Below are 27,914 nucleotides of genomic sequence, written 5' to 3'. Positions count from 1 at the left end.
CGGAATTTCGGGCATCACTGTTAATATACCGTCAAAAAATGTAAAATAGGCTTTACATTATTAACCTCAATTTTACCGTTTGCTACGATTTTGATTGACATGCGAATGACGTGAACAGAAAATAAATTTCAAAATTTGACTTTTGAATGTCACGTTGACAATAAAGGGTAATTTACATCGCAATTTTTTGAAGTGATAGAAAAATGATGCCCGAAATTCCGTGTCTCTATCTGTACTATACATTATTCTGGAGAATTTTAGCCTAAATCTTCTTAGTAAAATGTTTGTATTAACGGAGATAATTGATTGTATATTTTTATTGTTTTCTAAAATTTTGAGTCCGGTCCTGTCTATTTCTCCGCTGTATTCGATTAATACTGACGTGGCCCAGGATGATATCTTTCTGGAAATCGCTCTGCGTACCCTCTGGACGCCGCAGCTGCATTCTGATAACGTGATAACATTGTCCATATAACGGGTGACTATTAAAATTTTCACTTGGAGTTGGCTTAGAATGAGTTTTTATTTTTTCTGTTACTTTAGACACGGCACGAAAAATTTTGTGTATCACACGTCCAGAAACTGTTTTGCGAGCATTCGTACTTACAATACTCGTCTATCGACTCGTACTGTAAACCGTACTCATGCTCGCAAACGTGCAGTTTCTGGCCTTGTGATACAAATAACTATTGTAAAAATCAGGTTGCCAACTCAAATCTAACTCTAAAACACTTCCCTAGGAACCACGATCGAGCCTACTTACTCTAGTAAAAACGACACAGAAAATCATAACCTCACAAATACAACCTGACGTATACCTGACGCATTTTTCACCAAACAATGTTGCCGGTTGTATTTATAATGTAGAATGCAGTATTGGTGGAAATTTAGAATTGAGACAGACTTTAACTAAAAAGCTGTTGCACTCTGAACATTTTTCTAAAAGTTTCTAACCTTCATTAATCATTACCATCAAGGAATATACACTTTAAATTTGATCAGCGAGTTCTGAGACACCTGTATTATACAGTGACTTTTTTTAACGCTGGGCATAGGGATTTACATGCTAAAAAGTTCAGGGTCTGTTAATTGAAATTGATTTATAAAATACTAGTCTAATATTCTGCCAAATTTCACTTAAAAATTTCTGCTAAAAAGCTTATTAACACGCTCCAAAGTTTTTATCATGTAAATCTCTATGGCCAGCGTTAAAAAAAGGCACTTTCCGGCAAGAGAAAATCAGCCTGATCATAAAACGATTTTGAATTTGATCGCTCGGAGTCGAAAAAGGGGTCAGATGCAGCCAGTTCGAAACGAAGTTGGTGTTGCTCCAAAAAACGTAAGGACTGTTGAGCATGAGGAAGCCGCATTGGATATAAAGAGAGCACGATTTTGCCTGCAAATGAATGATGGCCATTTCGAACATCTACTTTAATTTGGTTATTTATAAATAAAGGGTTCTTTTTAGAACCACCATTTGTTGTTTTATTTAGAAATAATTAAGTCAAATAGAAAATTTTGCGATTATCAAGTCATACAATGTCAACAAAATTCCACATCAGAAAACCTTAAAATTACAAGTACCTAAACTTTTCGCTGATTGTTGCGATATCAATAAATTGTTATAGCTGTCTAGCAACCTTTTTTAGTAATACCTGAGGACGAGTTTCTAGGATTGGTGAAATTGAAGACTTTATAACTGGGTTATGTGAGCTACAGGAAAATGTATTTTAGTCATCTTGGAGTCTCTTTTGCTATCGGCACATGACTGTTTTCAATGAGGAGGCAGTTTTAGGACAGGCTGTATAAATGATCCATCAAAACTTTCAGTGCTGGAGTGTGTGATTTCACAACTGTATGTTTTTATTTATACTGTAAAATTAACTTATAAAAAACAGGGGATACAAAAGGAAAATGTTTAACAATTAGTAGGCAGTTTTATCATTTTTAAACCTGCATTTATTATAAACCTAAGCTACATTATATCTTGCTTATTTATTTTATTTTAATAAAATAAGTAGAATTAATAACTTTTACGGTCGGATTCACCAACGCCAGTTAAAATATATAAAAACATTGTTATAACAATAGGTAACTAAAGTAATGAAGCATTTTAACGTTTAACCTACAGTTAACTTTAACTGGCGTTGCTGAATCCGCCCCTTAGACGTTTCCTGATAAAATATCGACCTCAGAGTTAAGAAGTCAAATTGGATTTACTAGTTCAGAAAAACAAATAATACGATACAGGGGGATTCTGAAATAAGTTTGGAAAAAAATCTGGTAATTGGTGATAATGAGAAGAAGTCATAGACAAAAACATTTTCTTATAAAAGTTTCTTCGTTTTCGAGATATAAATGATTGAAAATTTGATCAAAATTGCTCGTACGCTGCTGAGTTAAAGGTGATTACCTGATTATCTTGGTAGTTTAGCAACAATAATAATCAAAGGTGCCCATCAGTCACAAACGTGACATTATTTCTTTCGATCATTTCCATAGAAACATTTGCAAAGCAGTGTGCTTGCACCTACGACTTTAATATGGAGTTGATGTAATAATGGTTGCTAATGAAGTGAACAAATTCAACAAATTTTGATTTCATCTCCAAAAGTCGTTTACGCAGAATTAATTTGTGTGAAAGATACTCCGCATTTTTTTCCAAACTTATTTCAGAATCACCCTGTATACCAAGTGCCACAAAATTCGCGGAACAACTCAATGGGGCAATGTCCACTCATCTCGGAAAATTATCAGAAAAATAATAAATAATTTATTTATCTTTTAGTTTTGAAGATATGGGGGTTAAAAAAGTGCAGCTTTTTTCGCATTTATTTTAAATATTAAAAAAGGTTTGGCTATTTGTTTTTTTTCCAGCAGTAGCATAATATTTCTGAATGATTGCGATCAGGTTTGCAATAAATTATTTACTATTTACAGCATTTCCAAGAAATAATCGTATTATATCGGTTTTACCTCACATATGGCGACATGGCTTTGATTTTAATTTTATTAGAATTTTATTTTTAAGTTAAAATGCTTAAATGTTTTATAAAGACGAGAAGACCCTTGTTTTTTCTTATTTCCACGAATACAACAAAAATGATATTTGCAGATTATTGGGATAAATACAATGGGCCGTATCACGACACCGTTATTAAAGTTGTCGTTAATTAAAATCGTGATTAAAGTAAACAGCAACGATATAAACCTATGCAATTATAGCCTGCCAGAAAGAGATAAATTTGTCACCATGGTAAAGTCCTCGTCGAAAAATAGTCAATTTTGACTTAAATTGTATCATTTTACAATAGGAGAGAAAATACCATAAATAATTCCATTATACCCACTAATTTTATTGCCCCTTTGTTGTGCAGTACCGACTCAAGGAAGAACAAACATCAGGTAAACTAACAACCCCTCCTTATTTATGGAATTATTTATGGAGTTATAAGACGATTTTCTCTCCTATTGTAAAATGATTTACAGTTTAAGTCAAAATTGACTATTTTTCGACGAGGACTTTAATTAGAGTCATGTTTAAATTTAATAAGGGTGTCGTGATACGGCCCAATGTCTTTAAATGTTGTCGCATTTAGTGTAACAAATAGGTCCACATCTTCTACAATAAAGAGAAGATTGTTTTTCTTTAAACATTTTTACCTGATATTTTAATGACTACTTAACAACGTACTGCTATGTTGTTCCGCAAATTTTGGGGCACCTGTATACTATAGAAAATTAATATGTGTACTAATATGTGTCAAAAGGTCGATTGCCATAAACTTGATAGATTTCATCCCACAGTGCCATATTTGATTTTTCAGGAAGTTGTCTCAAATATAATTCATCTTCAATGTCGAGATAGGTAAAATTCTCATCAGTTCTCTTCCAAATTACCTCCGAAGTGGTAAAATATTTTTTCGGGGTAGGGTTTCTATAAAAAAAAGAAATTAAGAAATTGATAATTGACAATAAATATTGAATGTTCATTAAAATTTTCTATCAAAATTGGCGTTAAAGAGTCGATTGTGAACACACTAGTCGTCAGTCTGTCATCAACTTGCAGATTGAAAACACAAACAACGCAAAAAGTTAGATTTAAAGAGTTTTATCAGAGTTGTAATCCCGTGGTGCGTTCACAATCGATTCTTCAACGCCAACTTTGACGGAAAATTTTAATGAACACCCTATATTTATTGTCAACTATAGCACACGCGATAGTAATAGCAATTTTACCCAAATTTAGCAAAATCTGTCCACATTGATGTCATTCTTTTTCTCGTTAAAATATCTCGTTGAGAGGGTGTAAACTTTGATCTCCATATATAACCTAACTCTTCGCTGTGTGCAACACCTTTAATAAGAATGGGCTCAGAAAAATTTTAAAAGTCAAAATATTTTTTACCTGGTTGTGTTCTGTTTTGTAAACCCCACAAAGCACCTTCATATGAAAATCTGTAAAAATATACGGGAACATATTTTGATACCTGCCGAACATATTCTCTAATCGGTCGAACAAATAAGTCATCACTCAGAAACTGAAATATCGTAATAAAATAAATAGTGTTTTACTAAATTATCGTTATTGTTACAAAACCTTCATAAGCTTCCTGTCGGAAAATGCAATTAAGTTATTTCCAAAATAAAATTTTTTAATTTGATTTGCGGCTAAAGCTATTTTATTGTCGTTTACATTTAAGTCTACTGGCATTAATTTAGTTGGATTAATGTCGTAGCTTAAGAGAAACAACTTGAATAATGCTACAACGAAATCATAATGATCACTAAGTCAAAATTTGGGATTTATTTTTTACTTCCAAAATTAAATGTTCCTTCTAATGAATTGAATCCAACAATACAAGTAACTTTTGAAAATTGACCATTCGCCAACAGTTCATAACTTTTATTGGTGAAAAATGCGTTACTGTGTTCTGGTTCAATAACAGGACCCAGCATGAAACCTCTGCGGGGGTCATTGGTTAAATATTGCTGCAAAACATGAATTAAAACTTCTTAATTAAGTGAAAAGCGATAAGTCTCACGAAAGACACGGCTGATGAGGCTTTTGTTTGTAGAATTGTATAGTTAATTTCTTTTAATCCATCAACAATTTTACGAGAAGTACTTGTGTCAAGTGAGAGGTCTTTAGCGATTATTTTTACTACTTCAGGCACACGTCTACTGAAAGCCCATGAACTTAATGACACTCCTGACTCCATTATTGCTCTATTAAATAATCCTAAAAATTATAATATGTTTTAGGTTATGATTACGAGAAGAACCATGTTATTTGTTTCTTCAATACGATTACCTTTGGATTGGGGAGATTGCATATGGTAGGATACAGATGCAGAACCGGCACTTTGACCAAAAATTGTGATTTTATTTGAATCTCCACCAAAATTCTCAATGTTATTTTTGATCCATTTCAAAGCCATTACTTGATCCTTTAAACCATTATTGCCGGGAACTACCATATCTCCTGTGCTTAAGAATCCCAAAATGCCAAGTCGATAATTTAGTGTAGCAACAACAACGTCTTTTTCTAGCAGGTAGTCGGGACCATATAAATCGTATGTAGCAAAACCAGCTTCAAAACCACCCCCATAAATAAATACCATTGTCGGCAGCAACTTGGTGTTGAACTTAGACGTCTAAATGTTTTCGTATGGTATATAATTATAGGCATTATTTATAATAGTATATTATTTGACGAGCTAATAATGCCTATCATAATCCACGAGGGTGAAAGTTAAAAAACGAGCCGCAGGCGAGTTTTTTAATCACCCGAGTGGATTATAGGCATTATTCGCTAGTTAAATACGACGTTTTATCTACGACCTAGCACTTTTTTTTATAAAACGCTTAGCTTACAAAATTTTTAAGATCTGTGACTTATGATAAATCACAAGTGACTTATAATAAGTCACGGGTGTAATTTATGACTTGCATAATGTATCTATAATGTATAGTTACGTAAATAATAAACGTATTATTTAATGGTCGTAGATAAAGATATTTATTTACTATCAACACGTAATGACATATTTTACCGAACTAGTGCGATATAGTACGGGATAAAATCTTTGCATTTTATTCGTGATTTCGTAGGTATCAAAGTTAATTGCTGCATTGATGATAGCACTATCACTTCCGCTATTTTTCCTTTTGTTTGTTTCATTTTATCTAACAATTTTTGATGTAGTTCAATCACGGACATTTCCAAAGCTGACTCGATCACAAATAGTTATTCGACTTTATCTGATGTCACAACTTGTTCACGTGAGAAATTGACACTTTCCCACATTCGTTACATAATAATGATTGCCTAAAATATCGAGTGTTTTGTACACCCTTTTTAAAGTCTGTAAAAATTGGGCGCGCTTTATTAGAAACGCCAAATTGTGAAAATTTATTGAAAATACTCTAAAAATAGACTACAGGGGCAGAAATTTCAATATTGTTGAAAAAGGAAAAAAATTTTGGCTATGGAGAGTGTCGTAAGAACTTCAATGACACAGTTCGTTTTCTCGTGGAACACTATCCAAATGTAGGCTTTACAAAATGTAAGGTTAAGAGAATCGTCAATTTATTTCAAGATACAGGAAGCGTACGTGAACTAAATTACCTTGCTAAAATATCCCGATTGTGTTTCAGTCCTTTATTGAATAATTAAAGCACCTAGTATAATAAATTACGTCCAAATGTTGCCTTAAACTTTGTAAGTGTTTGTAAGGTTAGCAAGATAAACGTCAAATATGTCACCTGCGTTTGTGCGAAAAGGGGTGACCAAAATTCGGCAAAATTGCGCGTTTGTTTCATACGCGTCTACGTTTTTGCATTTGGAGCCACGTTTAACACAGTTTTTTTGCTTTTTTCTTGCAAACCAGACGTCTTTCAAGGACGGGTTTTTCCCTACAGCATTTTTTATTGACGATCAATTTTTTTATGTAAATCTTAATCGATTCAACATTTTAAAAAGGCATGTAAAAATTACGTTTTTAAGACTTGGCTGATTGCATTAATGGGATTTTATTCTTCACCGCCTAAAATATCTGCATTTTAAATTTCACAAAAATCCGCTGGAAAATAACTTTTTACAGCAATATTTTCAATTTTCCGATCCCGTATCGTAATATGATTCCTTATGAGTACGACACTTAAATGATAAATGATATTTATAAGTAATACTACCTTTGGTACGTAAACGTTAACAAAGAGACAATCTTCTGAACCGACGACTGGATCGCTAGATTGTACACATACATCGCCATCTTTAGTTGCATCTAAAGTTCCTTCCCAATTCTTTTTGGGAACTGGAGGCTACAAAAATTTAATTTGAGAATTAGCGATTCATAGCATTTTGTTTATACACCTGCAGAATTATAAAAACAAATTTGATCTGTCGACTCTACTGCGTACGAAAAAACTCGAGGCAGTATCCTTCTATTGGATAGAGATCATAATACATGTCATTTCGCAAAATTACACAGTTTTTCAATCATAGTATAGGATTTTTTTGAATTTTAGATATTGCAAAATTTCACCTTTTGGGAGGTCTCTTTTTTAATTTTTTTTATTTACTCCTTCAACACGATTGGTCGTTTTCACGTTTTCACGACTACTAAGTTACGTTTACCACCTTTTGATCGGTAAGTGAAGCTTGTCGATCAGAACACGATAACTAATCAAGTAATCAAATTAGAAATTGTATCTTAAAGTCGGCATCGCTTGGTCAACTGGTCATAAACTAGAAAGAAAAATGACAAAAAAATGCCTTCTTTATAAAAAATAAAACAATGAAATTAATTTTAAAAAATGTTTCGTGTTTTTAATAATGGTTCTGATTGTGCAAAAGACTCACTCAAGTATCACGGGCGTAATGATACCGGTCTCGGGTAATAATGGAATCTCCATACTATTACCCTCGACGCGTAAAACTCACTTACCGCCCTTGATGCTTAAATAATGAGATGTGAAACATGCGATCCTACAAAAATTTGCATTGTCTCTCCTGTTACATTTTCCCCTCGCGAGTCCTTATAGAACCTGTCCTCAAGTCTAGAACAATATATGGAAGAAAAAAAGAGGAAGGATGTCGTTAGACTTGTGATAAACTCTTTTCACGTGTCAGCTATTTGACAATAGTTATTTTCCACCCAAGTTTGTCAGCGATTCACATTATATCTGTTCTATCGGTTAAGCTGTTTGTGCCTTCTCGTGTCAGCTGAATTAAGAACCATCTGGCTATCTAAGTTGGTTTTTTTATTAAATTAGGTACTTCAAAAACTGTTATGTCAGTGTCGTACTTTGCCAAATGACCGAACTCGAAATTTCAACCTCTATCCAAATAAGACGGCAAAAATATGGTATGCTATTTAAAAAAAAATATCGATGGCGTTTTACTGTAAAAAAAAACCTAGCGAAAAATGACAATAATATGGAAAGATACACTTTTAAAAAAATAACGTGGACTTGCCGCAAGATTTAAATGAAAATCAACCATTTATCAATCAATTTCGCTTACAGATTTTATATTCACAATCAATAATAAGTAGTAGAATTAATTTATCGTTTTCATTAAAATAATTAAACAGAAACAAATATCGGTAATGTAAAAATACGAGTAAGTACTTAATTACCTCAAACCGTAGATTTCCTACCGGCGGCTCAGCAAATGGTATACCCTGATATGCATAATAAGTCAAATTTAACTCAATAGTTTGGGCCTCTCGTCCTCGTATTAAACCATTTTTAGTTGATACAATAAGATTACCCTTTAAATTGACATTTAAATTTTTATTAACTCTGCATGAAAATTTTAAATATGAATTTACTTACCAAACTTTTGTCATATTGTCCCCAAATCAAAATAAATAAAAGAGTAGATAAGCATCGTTTCAAACTCATCTTCGTCAAATAACTGTGTCACTTTTAATGTGTTGTGCACATATATGTATATATATACATAAAGGGTTAGTGTCTGCGTGATGACAAATATATCCTGATAAGATAAATATAAGAATTTGGGTTTGAAAAATAAATATTCTTTTTAACTACAAATTTGTATTATTTTTTAATAATAGATGTATTAACTACAAGTTTAATACATTTTAGTGAGCACAGCTGTTATTCTGTTGGAAAATATTTTAATTTTTACGTCTACTTTGAGTAAAATAACAAATGGAAGATAATTTAGTGATTCACGTATTTAGTCACCTTATTTCAAACAAATTGATACATACGAAGTCCTCCATTACCTTGAATTACATTAATCATTATACCTACAATACAAATTTAATGGCTGGAACTAATCCAGCAGAATCGAAATTGTCGATCTTTTTTAAATCCTCTGACAGGTCAATCTTATTTTTTAAATGACCATTATCAAATCATCGAAAAATCAGCAGTTTTTTTAAATGGCACGCCATATTTTTTGCCTAATATATGAAGAGAGGCTGGAATACTGAATTTGTTAATATGTCAACGTATGACATTGACACTGACAGTTATCGAGATAATCATGTTTATAGTAAAAACACAATTGTACAAAAAGTCTGTAGGAATAATGATTGTCCGATAGTTAGTAAACTTTTTGACAAGTTCTAAACTACAATTTTACAATTTTAGAGTATACTGTGCTATTAAAAGAAGGTCGATTTGTTTGCATTTGATTAAACTATCAATTTCCATTAATAACTTAATTTTGTGCATTTTATTTTAAATTTGGTTATGTCAAAAGCCATTAATGTCAATATCATACTTTATCGTATGGCGGAATTTAGAATTCCAACCTCTATCTAAATATGATGAAAATAGTTATTTATTTAACGAGTTCGTGTGTAATTTGGCCTTTTTTTTTGGCATGAGTGGGCCAGTTTAAAACTGGAGTGAAACGAGAGTTTTAAAGGTCCACGAGTGCCAAAAAAGCGCAAATTACACAAGAACGAGTTGAATACAACGTTTTTTTGTTCGGCGAGCCCACCCAAAGGCTCCAAATGGCTGAAAATCTTTAAAATTAGCTTGACGTTTCGTTTTGACAAGTTGTCAAATTCATCAAAATCCGTTCACACAGGAGAAAATTCTCAAATTCTGACAGTGTCGAACAAAAAAGATACTTATGGCATAAGAGGAAAACTGACAATTTCCGTTTTTACAGATTATAGACTTGCACATTTATTTTAATATATTTTTAACAGTGTTTGGTTGTTGTAAATAGTTTATTTACATTAAGGTAAACAAAGTTAACAAGGTAGAGCGTGAGACTCTTGAGGGAGCTCGGATGATTAAGTGAATAATAATAAATATAATGAATAATTGTACATGCGCGCATCCCTTTTATAGCCTGGCTGGGAATCGTCCGGTACGCTCGCTGAGTTGCGAGACGTGGTAGGTACCAAGGGGCTCTGCTGGTTTGTCTCGGGCAGCTAGGACATAGCTCGTAGGGCCGTTCTGCTGGAGAACGATGTAGGGGCGGTCTCGTCGAGGGGCGAGCTTGCTCCTTTTCGTGGGTCTCTCGAGCTTCCTTCCAGCTTTCGTGGAGTTGAAGAAGTCGGGGGGTGGCTTCAGGGCGATGAGCCAAGGTAATGGTCGACAATCAATGATGACGACTATGCTGGTCTCTTTGACGTAGCTGTGAAATTTATTAATTGTCCATACATTGGCCAATATTTCTCTTTCTGCGGTTGAGTAGTTCTTCTTCGTCTTGGTGAAAAGGCGGCTAGCGTACTCGATGGGGCATTCCTCGGGTGCCTCCCCCTGGAGTAAGGCTGCGTCAAGAGCGCAGGTAGGATCAGCTGTCCGGAGGACAGGGGTGCTAGTGAGCTGCTTCTTTAACGTTTGGAAGGCTTCTAACATGGCGTGAATTTCTGTCTGGGTAGTCTGTCTCTTACCCGGAGTGAGTCGATACGGCGGAGAAGCTATCGGGGTGCTGTCTCCGGTGTCGATCTGGTTCTCTGCGAAAGGGGTCGGAGGTCCAGTTTTCGCAAATAACTCGACGTGCTGGTCCGGCAGGGCGTTGAGTCGTTCTTTTCCGATCTCTGGGAGCGAGGCTCCTTCCACGGGGCGAAGATGCAAAGTGACTAGGTGGATTCTTATCGGGCTGTCGTTCCCGGAACTAGATTCCATCTCGTAATCCATCAGAGCATCGGCTGCGTCTTGCATGATGTAGTCACTACTACCTTGAGTCTGGTATGCACTCCAGACGTTTCGTCCGTCGTGTATAACTGGTTGCGTGATTCTACTTGTTGGAGGCAGAGGTCCATTTTCTCTGGCGTCGTTGTCGGCGAGGGTGGCTTTCACGATTACCTTTTGCGTTGGGTGGCCGGTTGCTAACAAGTGTTTGTCAAGACCGGCGCTGGCGATGCTGTAGCAGGCGACGGTATCTACGATGGCGGACTCTTGTACACCGGATATAGATACCGAAACTGTTGGGATTCGTCGTGGTACCATGGGGTTCACGTTCAGGGCGCAGAACCCATTGAGAGCGCTGGTCCCGTTGGAGACGGTTACGTTGCAGGTTGGACAATTTTTCCGGTGGATACCAGGACGTTGGCATCCGTAGCAACAAACCTGTGTTGCACCAGCAGAGACCGGCGTCGTCGTCGGTCCAAGTCCCAGTCCAAGTCGAGTCATCCACTGCTGGAATTGCTCCTCGCTCATTTGGACGGCCATGGCGTCGTTCAGTCGGGGGCTGCGACGCGACGTTGCAAAAGGACGAGCTTTTGATGAGGAATGGTGGCGATCGTTTTTGGATTGGTAGAGTAAGACCGGTTGGACCGTTGTCAGTGCCTTTCAGTGCTTAAACTCTGTCGTTCAATTTTGGACGATGGAAACTGTTAGAGTAAGACCGGGTGGACCGTCGTCAGTGCCGTTCAGTGCTTAAACTCTGTTGTTCAATGTTTGGGACGTCGGAGACTGTTAGAGTAAGACCGGGTGGACCGTCTTCAGTGCCTGTCAGTGCTTAAACTCTGTCGTTCAATGTTTTGGACGAAGGAGACTCTTAGAGTAAGACCGGGTGGACCGTCTTCAGTGCCTGTCAGTGCTTAAACTCTGTGTGGAGTCGTGGACTTTGGAATTTTTAGAGTAAGACCGTGATCAGTGCTTGAACTCTGTTGGTGGGTCGTGGATTTTTGGCCCGAAGTTGGGTGTCACTTTTAACATCGGGCCCCACGTTGTAGCGCCACTTTTATCATTGTTTGGTTGTTGTAAATAGTTTAGCGCAGCTGGTAATGATGGTAGGGGCCCAGCGAGTTGATCCTCGCTGGCGACGGTAGCGCTTCGAAAGGGGTAGTACGGGGTGCTTTGGTACTACATCCGTGATTTATGCTACATATTGAGATAACCCCTTTTGAATTCAAAACTAACCGCCAATGAAAGCTATAGAATTACCGGCGTTCGGTACCGTCGGCGACCGCTTGGGGGCGTGGGTGAAAGTCGACAGGGGATGAACGGCCATGTTTTTTTTTTGGGAGGACACTTTTGGTCTTGACCGCAGAGTACTACAGAAGTACCGTGTATTTTTCTATGTTTTAACTGTGCGATTTTAGTTGTTTTTAATTGAACTGTGCTAAATGTGGCTGTCCAGCTTCTGTTTTTGAACTAGGTATGTGTTTGGGGTACTAAAATTAATTCTGCTTCGCGCGAAATGTAGTTTAACAATAATAAGACACAAATGGGTCGCACGTGGGTTTCCACCATGTTTTACAAAATCCACATTTATCTCGACCATCCCCACGTATTACGCTTTTAACATTTATAAGCTTGCGAAGGAGCGTAAGGCAGCCTGGTTCTAGTTTTGCTAAATTTATAAAATTGACGGGTCACGTTTTCCTTTTGTTGTCAAAGCAGGTTTTACAATTCACTAATTTTCCTAAAAGAAAATGACTCCAAGTTTTAGCGTGGGTCTGTGGCTTTCACTTTTTATAAGCGCACTCCCTCATTGTTGCTCCCCTTTTTAATTATTTCCAGTGACGCTTTTGGTGTAACAAGTATCTATTTATTACTTAACACTTTAATCAAAATTTTAAAGTTTCCACTTTCCATCCCGGTAGCAACCAATTGGATTTATATTTCAGGTATCTGCGCGGGCTGTTCCTTACCCAGGGATCTTCTACATTTAGGTACTTCATCGTTTAGTCCCGGGGCGCCCTCCATATTATTCAAGGGGGGCCCCTTGTCGATAAACCGGCTCCAATTAAGCTAGGGTCGACCGGACTGTGTTTTTTTATTGTTATGTATGTGTTATTGGTTGTTACCACTTTTCCATCCCAAACTGAAAGTGTTCTTAGATTACTCCGTCAACAAAGCTTTGTCGCGGTTTCGTTTGCATTTTCCAGTTGCTGTAAATGTCAATTCTCCCTTATCGCGAGGGTCTCTCTCTGTTTGAGGGGTTTAGTTTCTCCTAACATCCAATCGTTGAACACGACCTCGCGGCCCCTCGTTTAACATGTTGTGCCCCAAGAGAGACCCGAAAACTATAACGCTTGGCGGGGCTTGCTGAATGCTGGTCCGCAACGTCGCTCATGGTGTAAGTTGAATCCGAGTTCCTTGGCACAGAACTTCCGGAATGGTAATCTGTTCTCGAAGTTTGTGGTACTTGACAAGCGTCGTTTGTGTTTGCTTTGAAATAGTCATATTCAATTCAACCGATGAACTTAGAGTACCTCAATTTGTTGACTTAACGGTAAAGCAGTTAGGACTTTTCCCTTAGCACCAAATCACGGGTAGGCGGGAAATGTTAAAGTCGTAAGGATAGGTACCACAGACCACCAGACCACACACAAGCCACTCGCTCCTTCTATAGCGTATCTGCCGCACATTGTAAATTAACTTGAAAAAAAAAACAAACATGCTAAAGTTCTCGTCCAGTGCTCGCTCTCGCTCGAACGGTCCGAAGTAACTGCATTTTTTTTGTAATGTACATGACCCTTCTGTTTTTCCTGAATTTTAGATTGTGTTGTTTATGAAATCAGTTTTGCTCAATTTTCAATAACTGTCCCGACCACGTTGTCACTTCGGACTTGTTCGTATTTTCAGGAGATGTTTTAGCGGAGCCTCATTCGGGGGTCTAGGAGAATGGCCAGAGCTCACCATTTTCCTAGAGTTCTAGATGAGTAGTCTTCTCACATTTGGGGAGACTTGAGTGCCCTCTCCCGAGACGTTTTTATTATTCATTAATCCCGGCGTTAACAAAAATCATAACTTTGAATAAATAGCTGGTTTTAATTATTGTGTTGTTTTATTTGAACTCTTCTGTGTGGTTCACAAACCCTGTTGGAACGAATCTGGTAATGTTTAATTTGTCTATAAAAAAAAACACAACGTAGGGAAATTAACTAGGTACGATCACGCGCTCTTGGCCATTTTTGAATTTCGCGGGTTTGATTTTCATTGCGTATGTTGGTAGAGAAAAAAAAATGAGATGGCCGCTTGGTGGGAAGTTTGTATTACCCACTTGGTTCATCACAATATTTAATATTTAATAGAATTTTTTGCATATCGTAATGACAGTGGCACTTTTTTACACGCAAAATCGTAATGAAAGCAGCACTTTTTTACACGAAAAATCGTAGTGAAAGTAGTACCTACTTTTTTGCATCATTTTATTCCATCTCCTTGGAGATGAGATGATTGTCAAAGCATACCTATTTTTTTTGTAATTTTTTATAAACCCTTTTAGACCAAATTTCTCAACTTACATCGATATGCCAGAAATAGCGTGTACAACACGTTATCAAAGTCTCTTTTTTTCACTTATTTGCTTGATTAACGAGGGCTACGCCCTCATTTTAATCAAATTGCAAATTCATGAAAAATAGTATGTCTTTCATAACTCGTTATACAGGGTTATTCTAAATGATTGTAGTCGAAGTAGGCGTGAAAACTGAATGTAAAATTTATGGTTGCCGCTCCACATAAAAACATCATCAAAATGATGTGTTAAATTGGGTGCAAAACAACTCAATATTTTTAAAATTGATTGTAAAGCAACTCAATATTTCTGGATTCAATCGTTAATTTAACAAAAATAAATAAAATCCTCATCAGCGCACTTTTCACCTAACAAATGACAGTACAGCGACACAACTGACAGTTCACATGAAAGCGGCAAAAACGTAATAACATGGGCATGGCCTACTTCGACTACAATCATTTAGAATAACTATTTTCATTAAATTTCAGTGGTCTTTGGTCACTGAAAATAGCGAGCAAAGATGGCAATTGAATTACTAGTGAGGAAAAAATATTTTCTCACTAGTGAGCAAAGTGTAATGTTTTCCGAGTTTCTCGATAGAGGGCGCCAAATATGTTGAACTGAAAATTTTTTAATCGGTTTTTGAAATACTTTCTGAATCATTTCTTTGTCATTTTGATTTATTTACATTAAAAAGTTGTGATTTACGGCATAATGAGGCCTATTCTGTAACTAATATGTTATTTTTTAACATGATGTTGTAAAATAAGGGCCATTAAATTCGCAAATCGTATTCTATAAAACGATGTTATGTTAAAAAATTGACAGACCCTGTTAATATGACCTGTTATTATAAAATTTTAACGACTTCTCCTTATGTGCCTTTAAAATTTAACATCATGTTATAAATTATTATCTCCTCGACTAAAAAGAAGATTTAGATGTCTTCTGAAAGACAGAACCTTACATTACTTTTTACATTACATTAAGCAGCCAATAGTATATTAAGTATAAAGAACGGTAATGACAATGTACGGATCGAAGACAATTGTTTGGAGGAGGAGCTTGCGACGACTCCAATATTGTCTGAGATCCGTACATTGTCATTAACGTTCGTCATGTTTATGAGATTTTTTGCGCGATTGAATATTTATTACAAAACATTCCTAACTAGAATGCAATGCGATACGACGCCCTTCACATCGTGTTGCCACAATGTCGATTTTTGTATCGCGTTTCTAAGGCAATCTGCAAACAACTACCGCCATTGCAGTTTTGTGCGCAAATATCGCCAGTTGTGTTGAAAAACAAGCAGTAAAATGAGTGATATTAGTGATTCCGAAAACGAAGTGGATATTGTAGAAGAAACTTTAAATGTGGGGTGCGTCACAAATAAAGAATTTTTGAAACTAACGACCTCAACGTGTAATTAAGAAGACAAGGAAAATTTGTGGTATGAAAATTTTGTCGCGGCAAGTTCACTAATATTATTTCATTGCAGCGGCAAGGAATGCCGACCACAAGAGCCGTGTGAGTTTCCAGAAAGTGCTAACATCTTGTCTTCAACTTCTGTCTACATAAATCAAGAATTTTCGAAACCAGCGAACTCAATATGAAATCAAGAAGACAAGGAAAATCCGGGGTATGAACATTTTGACAATTCTAATGTCGCGGCAAGTCTGTTACTAAAATTGTTTCATTGCAGCGGCAAGGTAGGCCGACTACAAGAGCCGTGTGAGTTTCCAGAAAGTGCTAACATCTTGTCTTCAACTTCTGTCTACATAAATGAAGAATTTTCGAATCCAACGATCTCAGTGTGTAATCAAGAAGACAAGGAAAATGCGGGGTATGAAAATTTTGACAATGCCAATGTCGCGGCAAGTTTGCTAATGCTATTTCATTGCAGCGCCAAGGAAAGCCGACTACAAGACCTTTATGAGTTTCCAGAAAGTGCCCCCACATCTTGTCTTCAACTTCCGTCTACATAAAAATGATTATAATAATCGATTAATTTTGAATAAACTTTACTTACCGTTCTAGAACACCAAAAATTACTTACCATCGAGTTTATCGTTAGCAACGAGTAAACAGAGCTTACCATCTTGGAAACAGACGTGCTAAACAACCAAATAGAGTACAATCGCGCAAAAAATCATTTACAGTTGCGGAGTGCTTCATAACATCTGTTAACATTTTCGAATTCCTTGGCCTAATCCTGACATAAATGAAGAAGAAAATGGTGGAATTTATAACTTTGCAAACCATTACGGTAAATAATGCTCAAAATATATTTTTCCTTCAAGGACAAAGGAAAAGAGATGCGTTTACAGATAGGTACATAGTTTAATTGGAAAGAAGAAAAAACAAATAAACATTATTAATAGGTCCAGGTCCACGAAGAAAAATGAGTTAACATTGATTTACAATTTGTCGGCGGCGTATTTTATAGCTCCGACCAAGTCACTGATGTCTTCAGCTAAACTTTTCGTGGATGAAGCCAATGTTTCTTGGCTTTTTATAAGATCAACTGGATTAAGATTGTCTTGCAGCGACACTTGAGGCAATTTCCGTTTTCTTTGTCTCTCTGGTACCTGTTGTGTCATATTAGGTGCATCCATTGTTATTGTCTCTGGTTCTGTTATTTAGATAATTTAATAATATGTTTGAACATCTTCATTATCACTTCTTTCTGCTTCTATGTCTCCCACAAGGTTTATTATATCTCGGCCTATGTTAAGTCCAGGTTCAGAGACGTTTGGTGCATCGTCAATTACAACAATACTACGTAGGTATGTTTAAAATTGGTTCTTTGATATCAGTCAGAGATTTTTCCTTGACTGACCCACCACCATTTCTTCTTCTGGTATTTGCTTTTAGATCCCCAAAGACCTTAAAAGCATATTCAAGACGAATCTGTAGTGAAATACACGTTTCCACTCTTCTACTGAGCGCTTTGGACCTTCAAGATCATTATTTAATATTGTTTTTAAGTTTATCCATTTGCTTTCTACCCTACTATCCCAGCTTCATTTTGTAACAGCTTTCTGTTTTCCGCTAAATTCTCCTTATTGTTCTCCAAGAAGGTAACAAGAGCTTCTAGTTGCCGTGTTGTAATGCGTAGTCTTGAACGCACGCTCATTTTCTGAATCTTTTAATGATGAAAATGAAAAATATGATGACAGACGTCAAAATTAAATATCAGAACAAGGGGAGATACTATGATATGATATGAGATAGTAAAGGAGAAACGTATTTATATGATATGACAACGTTGTCAGTGTTAACATGCGTGTTAAAAAAATTATCTATAACAGTTGCTTTAAAAATTACCTTACAGAATACACATCCAGGTTAAAATTTTAACAGTTCTGTTATAATTAAACTTTTAACATCCCTGTCAATTTTAACACAAAAGTTACAGAATAGGGGTAGGCAGCAAGTGAAAGCGATGATTTGATTACACTCACTGCCATTAACTCAAAACTCAAAATTCAAAAACTGACTGCATGATGTTGAGGAATTCCTCAAGGCTTGAACTGTTCAGGCCGAATCTTAAGGAAATCCCGCTCGTGTATGACTACCTTTCGAGCAGCTCTGAGCTCCTTCTCGTTACACAAGTACAGCTTAAGGTCATTCATGTAAAACAGATGATGATTTTGATGTTCATTCTGTTAGGCGGGGATTTCTCACGTCAAAGGAAAGAGGCAGGAGTAACATGAAGAACAACTGAACAACACGGGGCTCAGCACATCCTCCTGAAACACGACTCTACGAAAAGGGGCAAGACCAGTCAACGTGAACAGTGCATCATCCCGCACCTCGAATCTTGTACCCGATGGGCACATCAACTGTTCGACGCGTTCCATAATCTGGGGGTGGTCTTTCAGGTTTTCCAAAAGATATAAAAACGAGCGCTTGAGAAATGCGGTCAAAAGACTCTTTGTAATCTACCCAAGCCATGGACAGGTTGAGCTTATATGCCGCGGCGTCCTGAGAGATGCAAAGGCCAACAAGAAGATTGTCAATGCATCCTGGCCCTCTCCTCTTAGAACCTCACTGTTCACAAATCCCCTGCCAGACGAAGCCAATCACAGCCAAGGTTCTCTCGTTCAGCACATCTATAAATATTTTATACAAGATGTTGAGGCAAGCAATCAGGATAATTACATGGCTTGGACAAATTTCCAGTTTTCGGGATAAGAACCGTTTTGCTTTCCACAAACCACAGAGGGGTAGGAAAAGTACCTCAGGAATTTCGTTAGCCTTTCGGCGACGGCTCCACGGATAGAGGGGAATAACTTTCATCAAAATGTCGTTATAGTTCGGTTTTCTATTCTCACTTCAACCTTCATGGTGTTCGGTGTCTTTCCCCCCGCAAGTCCTCCTTCATTATGAAGGTCAGCTCCGAGTGCGCCGCCTAATGTAGCCCCTCTTATTCGGTTCAGCAGTTTGGAGGCAAGCATCACCTGTATTAAGTGCATTCCAACCAGCAGATGGACACCCGGTGTGCCCAATCGGAAGTCTGTTCCGTAGCTGTTTTGCAACACTTAAAAATCCCTGAGTGAGTAGTTTTGGCCTTCCCAAGGATACTTGATGAGATTTTGTTTCACATTCCCAAAAATGTGAAACTTTGTAGCGACCCAAAAGGGTCTCGCCTAGAATTTCGGGCGCACTCGAATTCCCGTCTGACTTATTTCTTGTCATAAAGTAATGCAAGAATTCCCGTCAGGTAATTATCAACTGATATAATCCATAACTCGAGTTCTTGTCAAGGGTAAAACAGCGCTTCAATCCCTTACTTACCTACCCTCTAGCCGTTGCCAGGTACCATTGTTGTTTACCATTACGTGGACCAAAAAAAAATTGTTAAAATTTTAAAAAGTTACAAATACCGTGTTATCAACAATTATATCCTTACATAAGGGGCGGCTGTGACTTTGACAGTGTCAGATTTTTCATATCTTTGCTAAGTCAGCTGTCACTATTAACCAAATTTTTACGCAAAAATGGTTTTTACTTCAGAACATAGAAGATTCATCATTGAATCTTACTTTCGTAACAGTGTTTTCAATAACTATTTTTTTTTCTGACGGGAATTCGAGTCTAGAATTTGGGGTGCATTTTTACCTTGACGGGAATTCGTGTGAACCAAGAATTTCAGCCACTAGGTTCAGAAGTAAGGGTCGTCTTTCATTATTTATTATTATTTGTTTGTTCATGAGCAGAACAAATTCAACATAATGTTTATTTAATAGCAAACATGAACTAATATTTAACCTGATAATAATAAACTTCAGGGTTTATTTACATAGTTTTATTATATCTCATATTTTATCAACACACACATTTTTCACACTTCACGAAAAAAATTGTAAAAATTATTCTAAATTGTATTTTGTTTTACATTTCAGTGTTTTGCAGTGTTATACAGCATGAGTCAGCTAAAACAGGTCAGTCGTATAAAACAGAAACTAAAGAATAATTTTAAAATTTGTTGTGGCAAATTTAATCTGTGGTGTCCTCTCAATGTATGCAGGTTTTTTTAGGATTCTGTGATAACCCTGCTAGGAGATATTAATTAAAACAAGACGACAAGAAAAAAATGTTGTACAAATTTGTACCATTTTATATTCAGTTGAAGAAGGATTTTTTTTTAAATAATGTTAGTGCATTTGTTTTGGCGAAAATTAAACAGATTGCTCCAAACAATCCCTTATTCTCAAGAATTATTCTAGCCATGTTGTCGTTTGTATTCAAAACAGAGTCAAGTAGTGATCCCGTTGTCTTTTGTTTTGAATAAATGAGCAACATTGCTGAAATAATTCTTGAGAATAAGGGATTATTGAGAAAATCTGTTTAATTTTTACCAAAACAAATGCACTAACGTTATTAAAAGAAAATCGTCTTTTAACTCAATATAAAGAGGTATAAATTTGCACAATTTTTTTTTTGACGTCCTGTTTTAATTATTAGAGAGTTTTCGCGTTACGTTTTTCAGATAACCGTGTACACTAACGCCGGTGTTGCTAGGCAATAGCGTAACCGATTCATTATTACAATAAGCGATTACAGTAATTTCTGGCGAATAGCGTACCGGTTATTTTAACGGAACGTAACGCGAAAACTCTCTATTATCTCCTAACAGGGTTATCATAGAATCCTAAAAAAATGTGCATACAATGAGAGTGTACCACACATTAAATTTACCACAAAAAAATTTCAAATTATTCTTTAGTTTCTGTTTTATACGACTGACCTGTTTTAGCTGACTCGTGAGATCATCACACCGGTTTCAACATAAATTTGTATAAAATAATTCATTGGTTCAATATTTCATGAATAACCAAAGTCGTTTGAGAACCACGTCGTTTAGCAACCTAAACAATGTTTCCAACAAATTCGATTGTTGTATTCTGACAGTTCTGTGCCATAAAAGCGAGAAATCGTGCTCTAAAACTTTTAGAGAACGATTCCGTCAGTTTCTCTAAACGTCAATTTTGACAACTATTTTTAGTGCAAAAAGTGCCTACTTTTTACGCGATCGTAGATAAAAAATTAAAACGCATCACATTGCCGATTATTTGCAATTAATGAAGGTGTCGCACAACTGACAGGAATTTATGACGTAGTTACACTAACTGCCTAATCACAAACCAAACCAGAAGTAAGATTTACAACACCCCATCGCCAAACTGCAGGTACTTACCCTGTCAGGGCCGAACTCGACTATTTTACGCCTAGCAATTTCGGCAAACATTCTGAAGAAATTTTCAAATAAATTACGTAATGAAGTTGAAATTACTCGTATTCAATATTCAGTTTTCTAAAATATTTATTTTTCATTTAAAAATAAATCCTTTACGGATGAAAAGTTGCTGCGAATCGTTTCTCTAAAACACTGGAATTTCACCAGTATTTACCTGAAAAATGGTTTCGGGGACCCGACAGCCCTGCGTCAAAAAGATTTACTGGGGGGGCCATCACATTACCAGCTGTCCTATTCAGCTCTACCATTAAACGGTCTTGGATTCCAGCTTTCTTTAACTTGGTATTTGATCGCAATTTTCACTATTACCTAATTATAATTCAAAGTCGGAATCAAAAAGGTGAGGAGTTCTGTAACAAGTAGAGAAAAAAAAACTTTCAATATTTGGACCAATTTGATATTAAATCGCTATAAAGTCAGCTCCATCACAAAAATTTAATTGAAAAAAATTGATCATGCTCAATCATAGAATATTAATTGTAGATTGTGCCTACCGAGTTTCAGAATTTTTGGACAATAATTAAATATGTAATCGCAAAAATGGTAAGTGTTGGACCAGCCTGTATTCCAACTTAGTTTTAGATATTATTTTTATAATTTTTTAATTTTAATTTTATTTCGCATGCATCCAGGAACACATCAAGTATACTGTTTTGTATAGTAATCAATCATTGATAAATTTTAATCTTCAATTGTCCATCTTAAAATTCAAAGATAATAAAGGTAATAATACTGTGCCTTCAATTAATTTGGAATTAGAGCAGGCTGTGATTTTTTTTAATAGTTTTGTTTTTCACGCCAAGAGCGCAATTACAAGAAAAACATAAGTACATGGAGCATTAGCGAGAACAAAAAGTGGGAAAAAATGTATCACTTGCACAGAAATCTCTTACAATCATTCTTGAACTTATTTATCGAGACTCCACAGAAGTCTAACTCGTTACAGTAAAGGTTGGCCAGGCGGAGGGCACTATTCAAGGGTGAATTGTAGGAGTAATTGTGTTTATGGCAGTAAACATGAAACAAATTGGGGTGTCTGAGGTTACATAAAAGAACATTAAAGCCGATACGAAGCAGAGCATCAGAAGAGTCAACCTTATGATTAATTATTTTATGTATAAAACACAGCTTGTGACAATCCCGTCTGGTTTTAAGTGAGGGCAAAGACATGTAAGCGGCTAAACAAAATCGCAAGGGGCCAAATCTGGCGAGCGAGTTCTCAACTACAAATTGCCCCGTATTGAAGTGAAACTCCAGTTCTTCGTCTTGTCGCACTCCCGGTTTGTCTGAACGTAGTGACTCATGTAACAATTGATTTCTGGTTCGGGACACGACCCAACCACAGTAGATTTACTCATTCAGTAGGGACAGCTAGGGTCGGCACCTTTGATGTTTCGTCAGCCAGATTTTTCAATAACATGGCGGTATTGGCGGTCCTTGCTAGAAAATGCCATAGATGGCAACACCATCGTTCGCGGCAATTTCATTTATTGCACTTAGCCAGACTTGAGTTCTGAGAGAAAACGCCATATGCATTGAGTTGGTGAACGACAAAGATGGACAATTGGAAAGATGCAAAAGTGCGCTACGGAGATTTTTCTATTTCTATGCGTCGTATTCGAATTTGGCGATAATCGAAACAGCTCCGTGTCCCTACTGAATGAGTAAATCTACTGTGACCCAACATTGAAGCGATTTCGTAAGGGTTGCGATCACAGAATATCAGTTTGAAAAGTAGACCTCGACGGCAAACGCAGGGTCTCCATCTCCACTCTTCCCACCATGGAGGTAGTATTAACATGAGGGAGCATTCCCTATAGCCCTATACCGTCAATGCTTTAGATGCGGTATCAGTCGGCCACTCTCTGGTAACACTTTATGACTCTTCTCAAACTACGCGCAAGCATCAGTGACACTGCTGGCCCTCTGCTGGGATCTATCCACATGGTGCGCTCTGCATTTAGTACCACTTTATGGCAGTGCGCATTTACGCGGCATTTCCGCTTTTTTCAAATAGTGCTCCCTCCTGTTAATACTACCTCCATGCTTCCAACGCATGATGGCAGCTGACAGAGATAGGGAATAAATCTTTAAAACCACGGGACCACGGCTTCCGAATGAGACCACTCCCGCCCCATTACAGTCTGAATGGCGCGCATTTCACAAAAGGAAGTTATGTTGTCGCACCCTGTACAATGCAAAAGTAGGTAAGAGTAATACGTGTTGATCACACTTGGTGTCAAAACTCAGCTGACGTTAAATCTCAATTAAGTTCAAATTGTCAATGCGCGCACAATGACAGATGACATAACCTTTCAAAATGAATTTTCTTCATAATTTTTTTTCGTTAGTTATTCGATGTTTTAATAGTTATTCTGCTAATCGGGGCGGAGACAAATCCAACAATGTGTAACACAATAAAAATCATTGGTGTGAGCTCGTGACACATGTCGAGTACTTTTGAGGTTATATGAAATCATTGAATTAACTGAACGATCAAGTTATCGACCGGGGTTGAAAATTATTGAATTACTAATATCGCTATTAAAAAATAGGGGTTGATGGTAGAAGGGTGAAAATTTAGGGTTGTATGTATTTTTTAATGCCACATCATAAAAAATAAAAATAAACAATTTTGTCCAAAAAATAAAAAAAAAATTTTGGGGTGGACCACCCTTATCACTTAGGGGTATAAAAAATAGATAACAACCTATTCTCAGACCTACTGAATATACATATAAAATTTCATCAAAATCGGTCAAGCCGTTTCGGAGGAGTATGATAACTAAAACTGTGACACGAGAATTTTATATATTAGATAATCGCTCTGGTGTTCATAAAATCCACTGTCCATCCCAGCATTTTTCTTCCCCTAGAAATCAAGAAGTCGTAATGTTCATGAAACGATAGATTGGAATCGAGAAAGAGACCCAGGTCTTTGATGACACTGATAATTTCCAGCTGCTCCCCTTCCAACGAATAATAAGGAACAGAGGGCACAGTTTTTCTGCTGAAACACATTGCCTTGCATTTGCAAACATTAAGTTTCATACCATTGCGTCGTGCGCACCAGTTTTCAATTCTTCTGACATCCTCCTGAAGATCGAATACATCCAGCTGCGTTACTCCAGACGTGCTACAGGATGCAGACGACCTCACACCCTTAAGGACAACATGCCGAGTTCGATTCGAAATGTAGGTAGATGTCCAAGATAGGAACGGGTCGCGCACTCCGTACGTGTATAATTTATTCAAAAGGATCTTGTGATTAACAGTGTCAAATGCTTTGCAAAAATCAGTATAAATGCAATGCGCATCAAAACCGCCCTCAAATGCATCAAAAACATCATTAACAAAGGCAAAATGATTGGTTACCGTAGATCTATTAGCGAAAAACCCATGCTGTGATGGACTGATAACAGTTTTGAAAGAAGCGGACAAGTGTTTGGCAACTAGTTTTTCAAAGATCTTGGCGGGAACTGATAGAATACTGATGGGTCGGTAATTCTCGAAGTGTTGTTTAGAGCCAGATTTAAACACTGGAGTGACAAGAGCTGATTTCCAGCAGTTCGGAAAAACACCTGAGTTGAGTGAATGTTTAAAAATGCGCCACAAAGGATCAGTAAGCGATGTACAGCAATGTCTGTAAAAAAATTGGAGACAGCCCATCTGGCCCAGCACCTTTCTTACAGTCGAGATGAGTAAGTTCATAAAAGACACTATCCGAAGTAAGGTCAAAGTTTTTGAAAGCAACGCTGAAACCGACAGGATTGTCACAAGCAGAAGCAGGCTGTGTGGTGACGACATCATTATAAATAGAAGAAAAATGTTCGGCAAAGGTATTAACAATATTGTCATTACCACATACAGGGTTATTGTGATAGATCATGAGATTCGGTATTTCGTTACATTTGGTATGTTCGTTTATATATTTCCAAAATTTTTTCGGATCAGATGTAATCAAATTTTCAATGCATTTTATGTGTTCTTTGTATGATTTCTTCAGAGCTTCTTTGTATTGTGTTCTGACTGCAGCAAATACAGCATAATCATTCGCATTGCGACTGATTTTATAGCGACGATGGAAGGTTGACTTCCGACGAATTAATCTACGAACCTCATGATCGAACCACGGAGGAAATGTGCTCTTACATTTTCTCTTCACAGGAAAAAAAAAGACCACAGACAAAGTGTAAATAATTATAAAAAAGGCTCACAGCTTCATTAATGTCCCTGCAGGAATCAATGGTGTTCCAGTTCACATTAGACAAAAGTGTGTTGATTTCATCATAATCGGCATTAGAATAATCATAAGAAATGTCACAAAGATCTTCAACAAAAACATTATTAACACTTATTTCAAACATGAACGGTGGATGAAACACATCGGTCTTGGTAAATTCATTACAGTTTTCAATCTTAATATAGTCACAATTAGAGAAACACAAGTCAAGGATATTACCATTACAATTAGTTATACTCGTAGTATTAAATTGACAGAAATCACAGGAATACAGACTGTCACAGATTATGATGTCCTTATCAGAATTGGTGTTAGTATATATCAAAAAATTAGTATCACTATCATTAATCTATTTCACATTTGGCAAATTATAATCGCCTAGAATAAAAAACGTACTGCGACGATTATTATTATACAGGGTGACTGACGAAAAACCTTTGATGCTGTATCTTGCTTATTTTTTATCCGATTTGAATAAATAACACATCAAATGAAATAATTTTGAAAACACTTCAATACTAACTAAATAAAAAAAAATTCTTGCGTCCAGTTTTTGACAGATGAACATTAGCTTCTTTTTTTCACATAGCACTGTACATTTTTTTTTATTCAGTATTGTAGAGATTTGTCTTCTGAATATAAAAATGCAAAGAACTATACCCATTCATTAAACAAAAGTCAAGAAATTAAAGAGTAAATGTACAAAATTTAAAAATCAAGTGATCAAAATCAACAAGAGAGGAGTTTGTTCTAAATGCTCGAAATGAGCAAGTAAGCTCTGAATATTCATTTGTCAAAACAATAAGTGGAAGAAAATTTCCAAAGATAATTCAGTGTTAACGTGTGGTGTGGCATTTTTGGAGATATAATGGACTAGTGGGTCCCTTTTTTATTGATAGCAGTCTCAATCAAACTAAATATTATATTATTTATTATCAAACGAAATAAGCAACTTTCTGGATGAGATACCATTAGCAGTGTTGAATAGAGTCGTGTTTCATCAGGACGGCGCCATACCACATAATGCACGCATGAATTTTGTATTTTTAAATCATTTTGGTGAACAATGAATGAGTGCTTATGGAGCTATTCGATGGCCCGCTAGATCCCCAGATTTGAATCCATTGGATTTCTTTATATTCATTCGAAACTTTCGAGACAATGTTTATTTGACTCTACCAGGTACCCAAAAAGAGTTAAGAAAAAGGATAGTGCGAGTATGTCAGGAAAAACCCCGAAATTTTTAACTGAATGCAAAGGTGGGCATTTCTAGAAGAATTCTTGACAACCTGGACCCGCCAATACCTTTCCCACTGTTGTTCACATTTCTCTCGTTTCGATATACCACATACCACATATCAGAAATACCACCATGAAGCCATGTTTCGACCAGAACAATCACATCAAAGTTTCCACTCAACACGACAAGTAACAGTCATTCAATTTGGTTCGGAGTCCACGAGGATTTTGATAAAATACTTTAATGGACTTTATATTCTTACCTGAGCGATGATGCACATTTAGATTTTTTATTATTGCGCTTTTATTTGCTCCGTGTTCCTGTTTCGAAAAAAAAAAAGCTTAATTAATACTCCTTCGGGCCATATCTCATCATTTCATTTGTTGAAGTAGGTCGTAATCGGCTGTCACCTTAAAGGCGACACTTTTAGCATCTTCGCGCCTGGGTAGCCTTTCAACTTGGAACTGCTTATGGGGAAAAGTAGTTTGCAAATGTTCCAAAATCGCCTTCTCCTCTTTGTTTAATTCGAAATTACCAGCGTAAATATAAATTTTTCTCGGTGCCGCACTAAGATTCAATGATTTTGCCTTGCCCCTTACTGTTTGGGAATTTTGGTAATTTCGTTTCTTCCGTACAACGTCCGTCCAATCGGAACTTCCATCTCCCAATGTTTGTAAATGCCGATTGTCTCTTTCCTTCCATACTCCCTCTGCCCAATTGGAATTATCGTCCTCCAACTTAAGATTAATTGTTGACTCGCTGTGTAAGTATTGGCGCTTCAGAGTGTTATTGACCGGTGTTTTATTTGGCTTATCTTGCGGCAACCTAGTTGCGTCCCGGTTGACCATTTTCCTATCTGCAGAGTAAAATAAATGAATCCCACTCGTCCTATCCCCTACAGTATTGGTAGGGTGTTTAGTGATAAAGGTGATTGGTTGAAATTTTATGAGTTACATTAATTTTGTCA

General features: G+C 36.6%; 1 protein-coding gene across 1 annotated transcript; it reads right to left on the bottom strand.

Annotated features, from left to right (window-relative positions):
• Positions 1-3,002: 3,002 nt before the first annotated feature.
• On the bottom strand, positions 3,003-9,001 carry LOC138134873 (juvenile hormone esterase-like). The gene is made up of 10 exons (XM_069053450.1): positions 8,845-9,001; positions 8,646-8,780; positions 7,198-7,326; positions 5,315-5,657; positions 5,046-5,242; positions 4,818-4,992; positions 4,601-4,764; positions 4,409-4,541; positions 4,240-4,357; positions 3,003-3,937 (listed from the first exon to the last, which is right to left on the bottom strand). Exons 1-10 carry the CDS (start codon positions 8,911-8,913, stop codon positions 3,754-3,756), a joined length of 1,647 nt encoding a protein of 548 aa, XP_068909551.1. The 5' UTR covers positions 8,914-9,001; the 3' UTR covers positions 3,003-3,753.
• Positions 9,002-27,914: the final 18,913 nt, after the last annotated feature.

This window comes from Tenebrio molitor, chromosome 7, assembly GCF_963966145.1.
Source record: "Tenebrio molitor chromosome 7, icTenMoli1.1, whole genome shotgun sequence".
In the NCBI taxonomy this organism is placed as follows: Eukaryota; Metazoa; Arthropoda; class Insecta; order Coleoptera; family Tenebrionidae; genus Tenebrio; species Tenebrio molitor.
This window is presented reverse-complemented; position numbering and strand designations above follow the sequence as displayed.

Bases quoted from the DNA above. Each gene is read 5' to 3' on its own strand.
- LOC138134873 (XM_069053450.1), bottom strand. From the start codon at position 8,913: ATGAGTTTGAAACGATGCTTATCTACTCTTTTATTTATTTTGATTTGG. The intron at 8,781-8,844 runs GTAAGTAAATTC...GTCAATTTAAAG, and splicing joins GACAATATGACAAAAGTTTG to GGTAATCTTATTGTATCAAC. The intron at 3,938-4,239 runs GTAAAATTGCTA...TTTTTTTTATAG, and splicing joins ACAGATTTTGCTAAATTTGG to AAACCCTACCCCGAAAAAAT.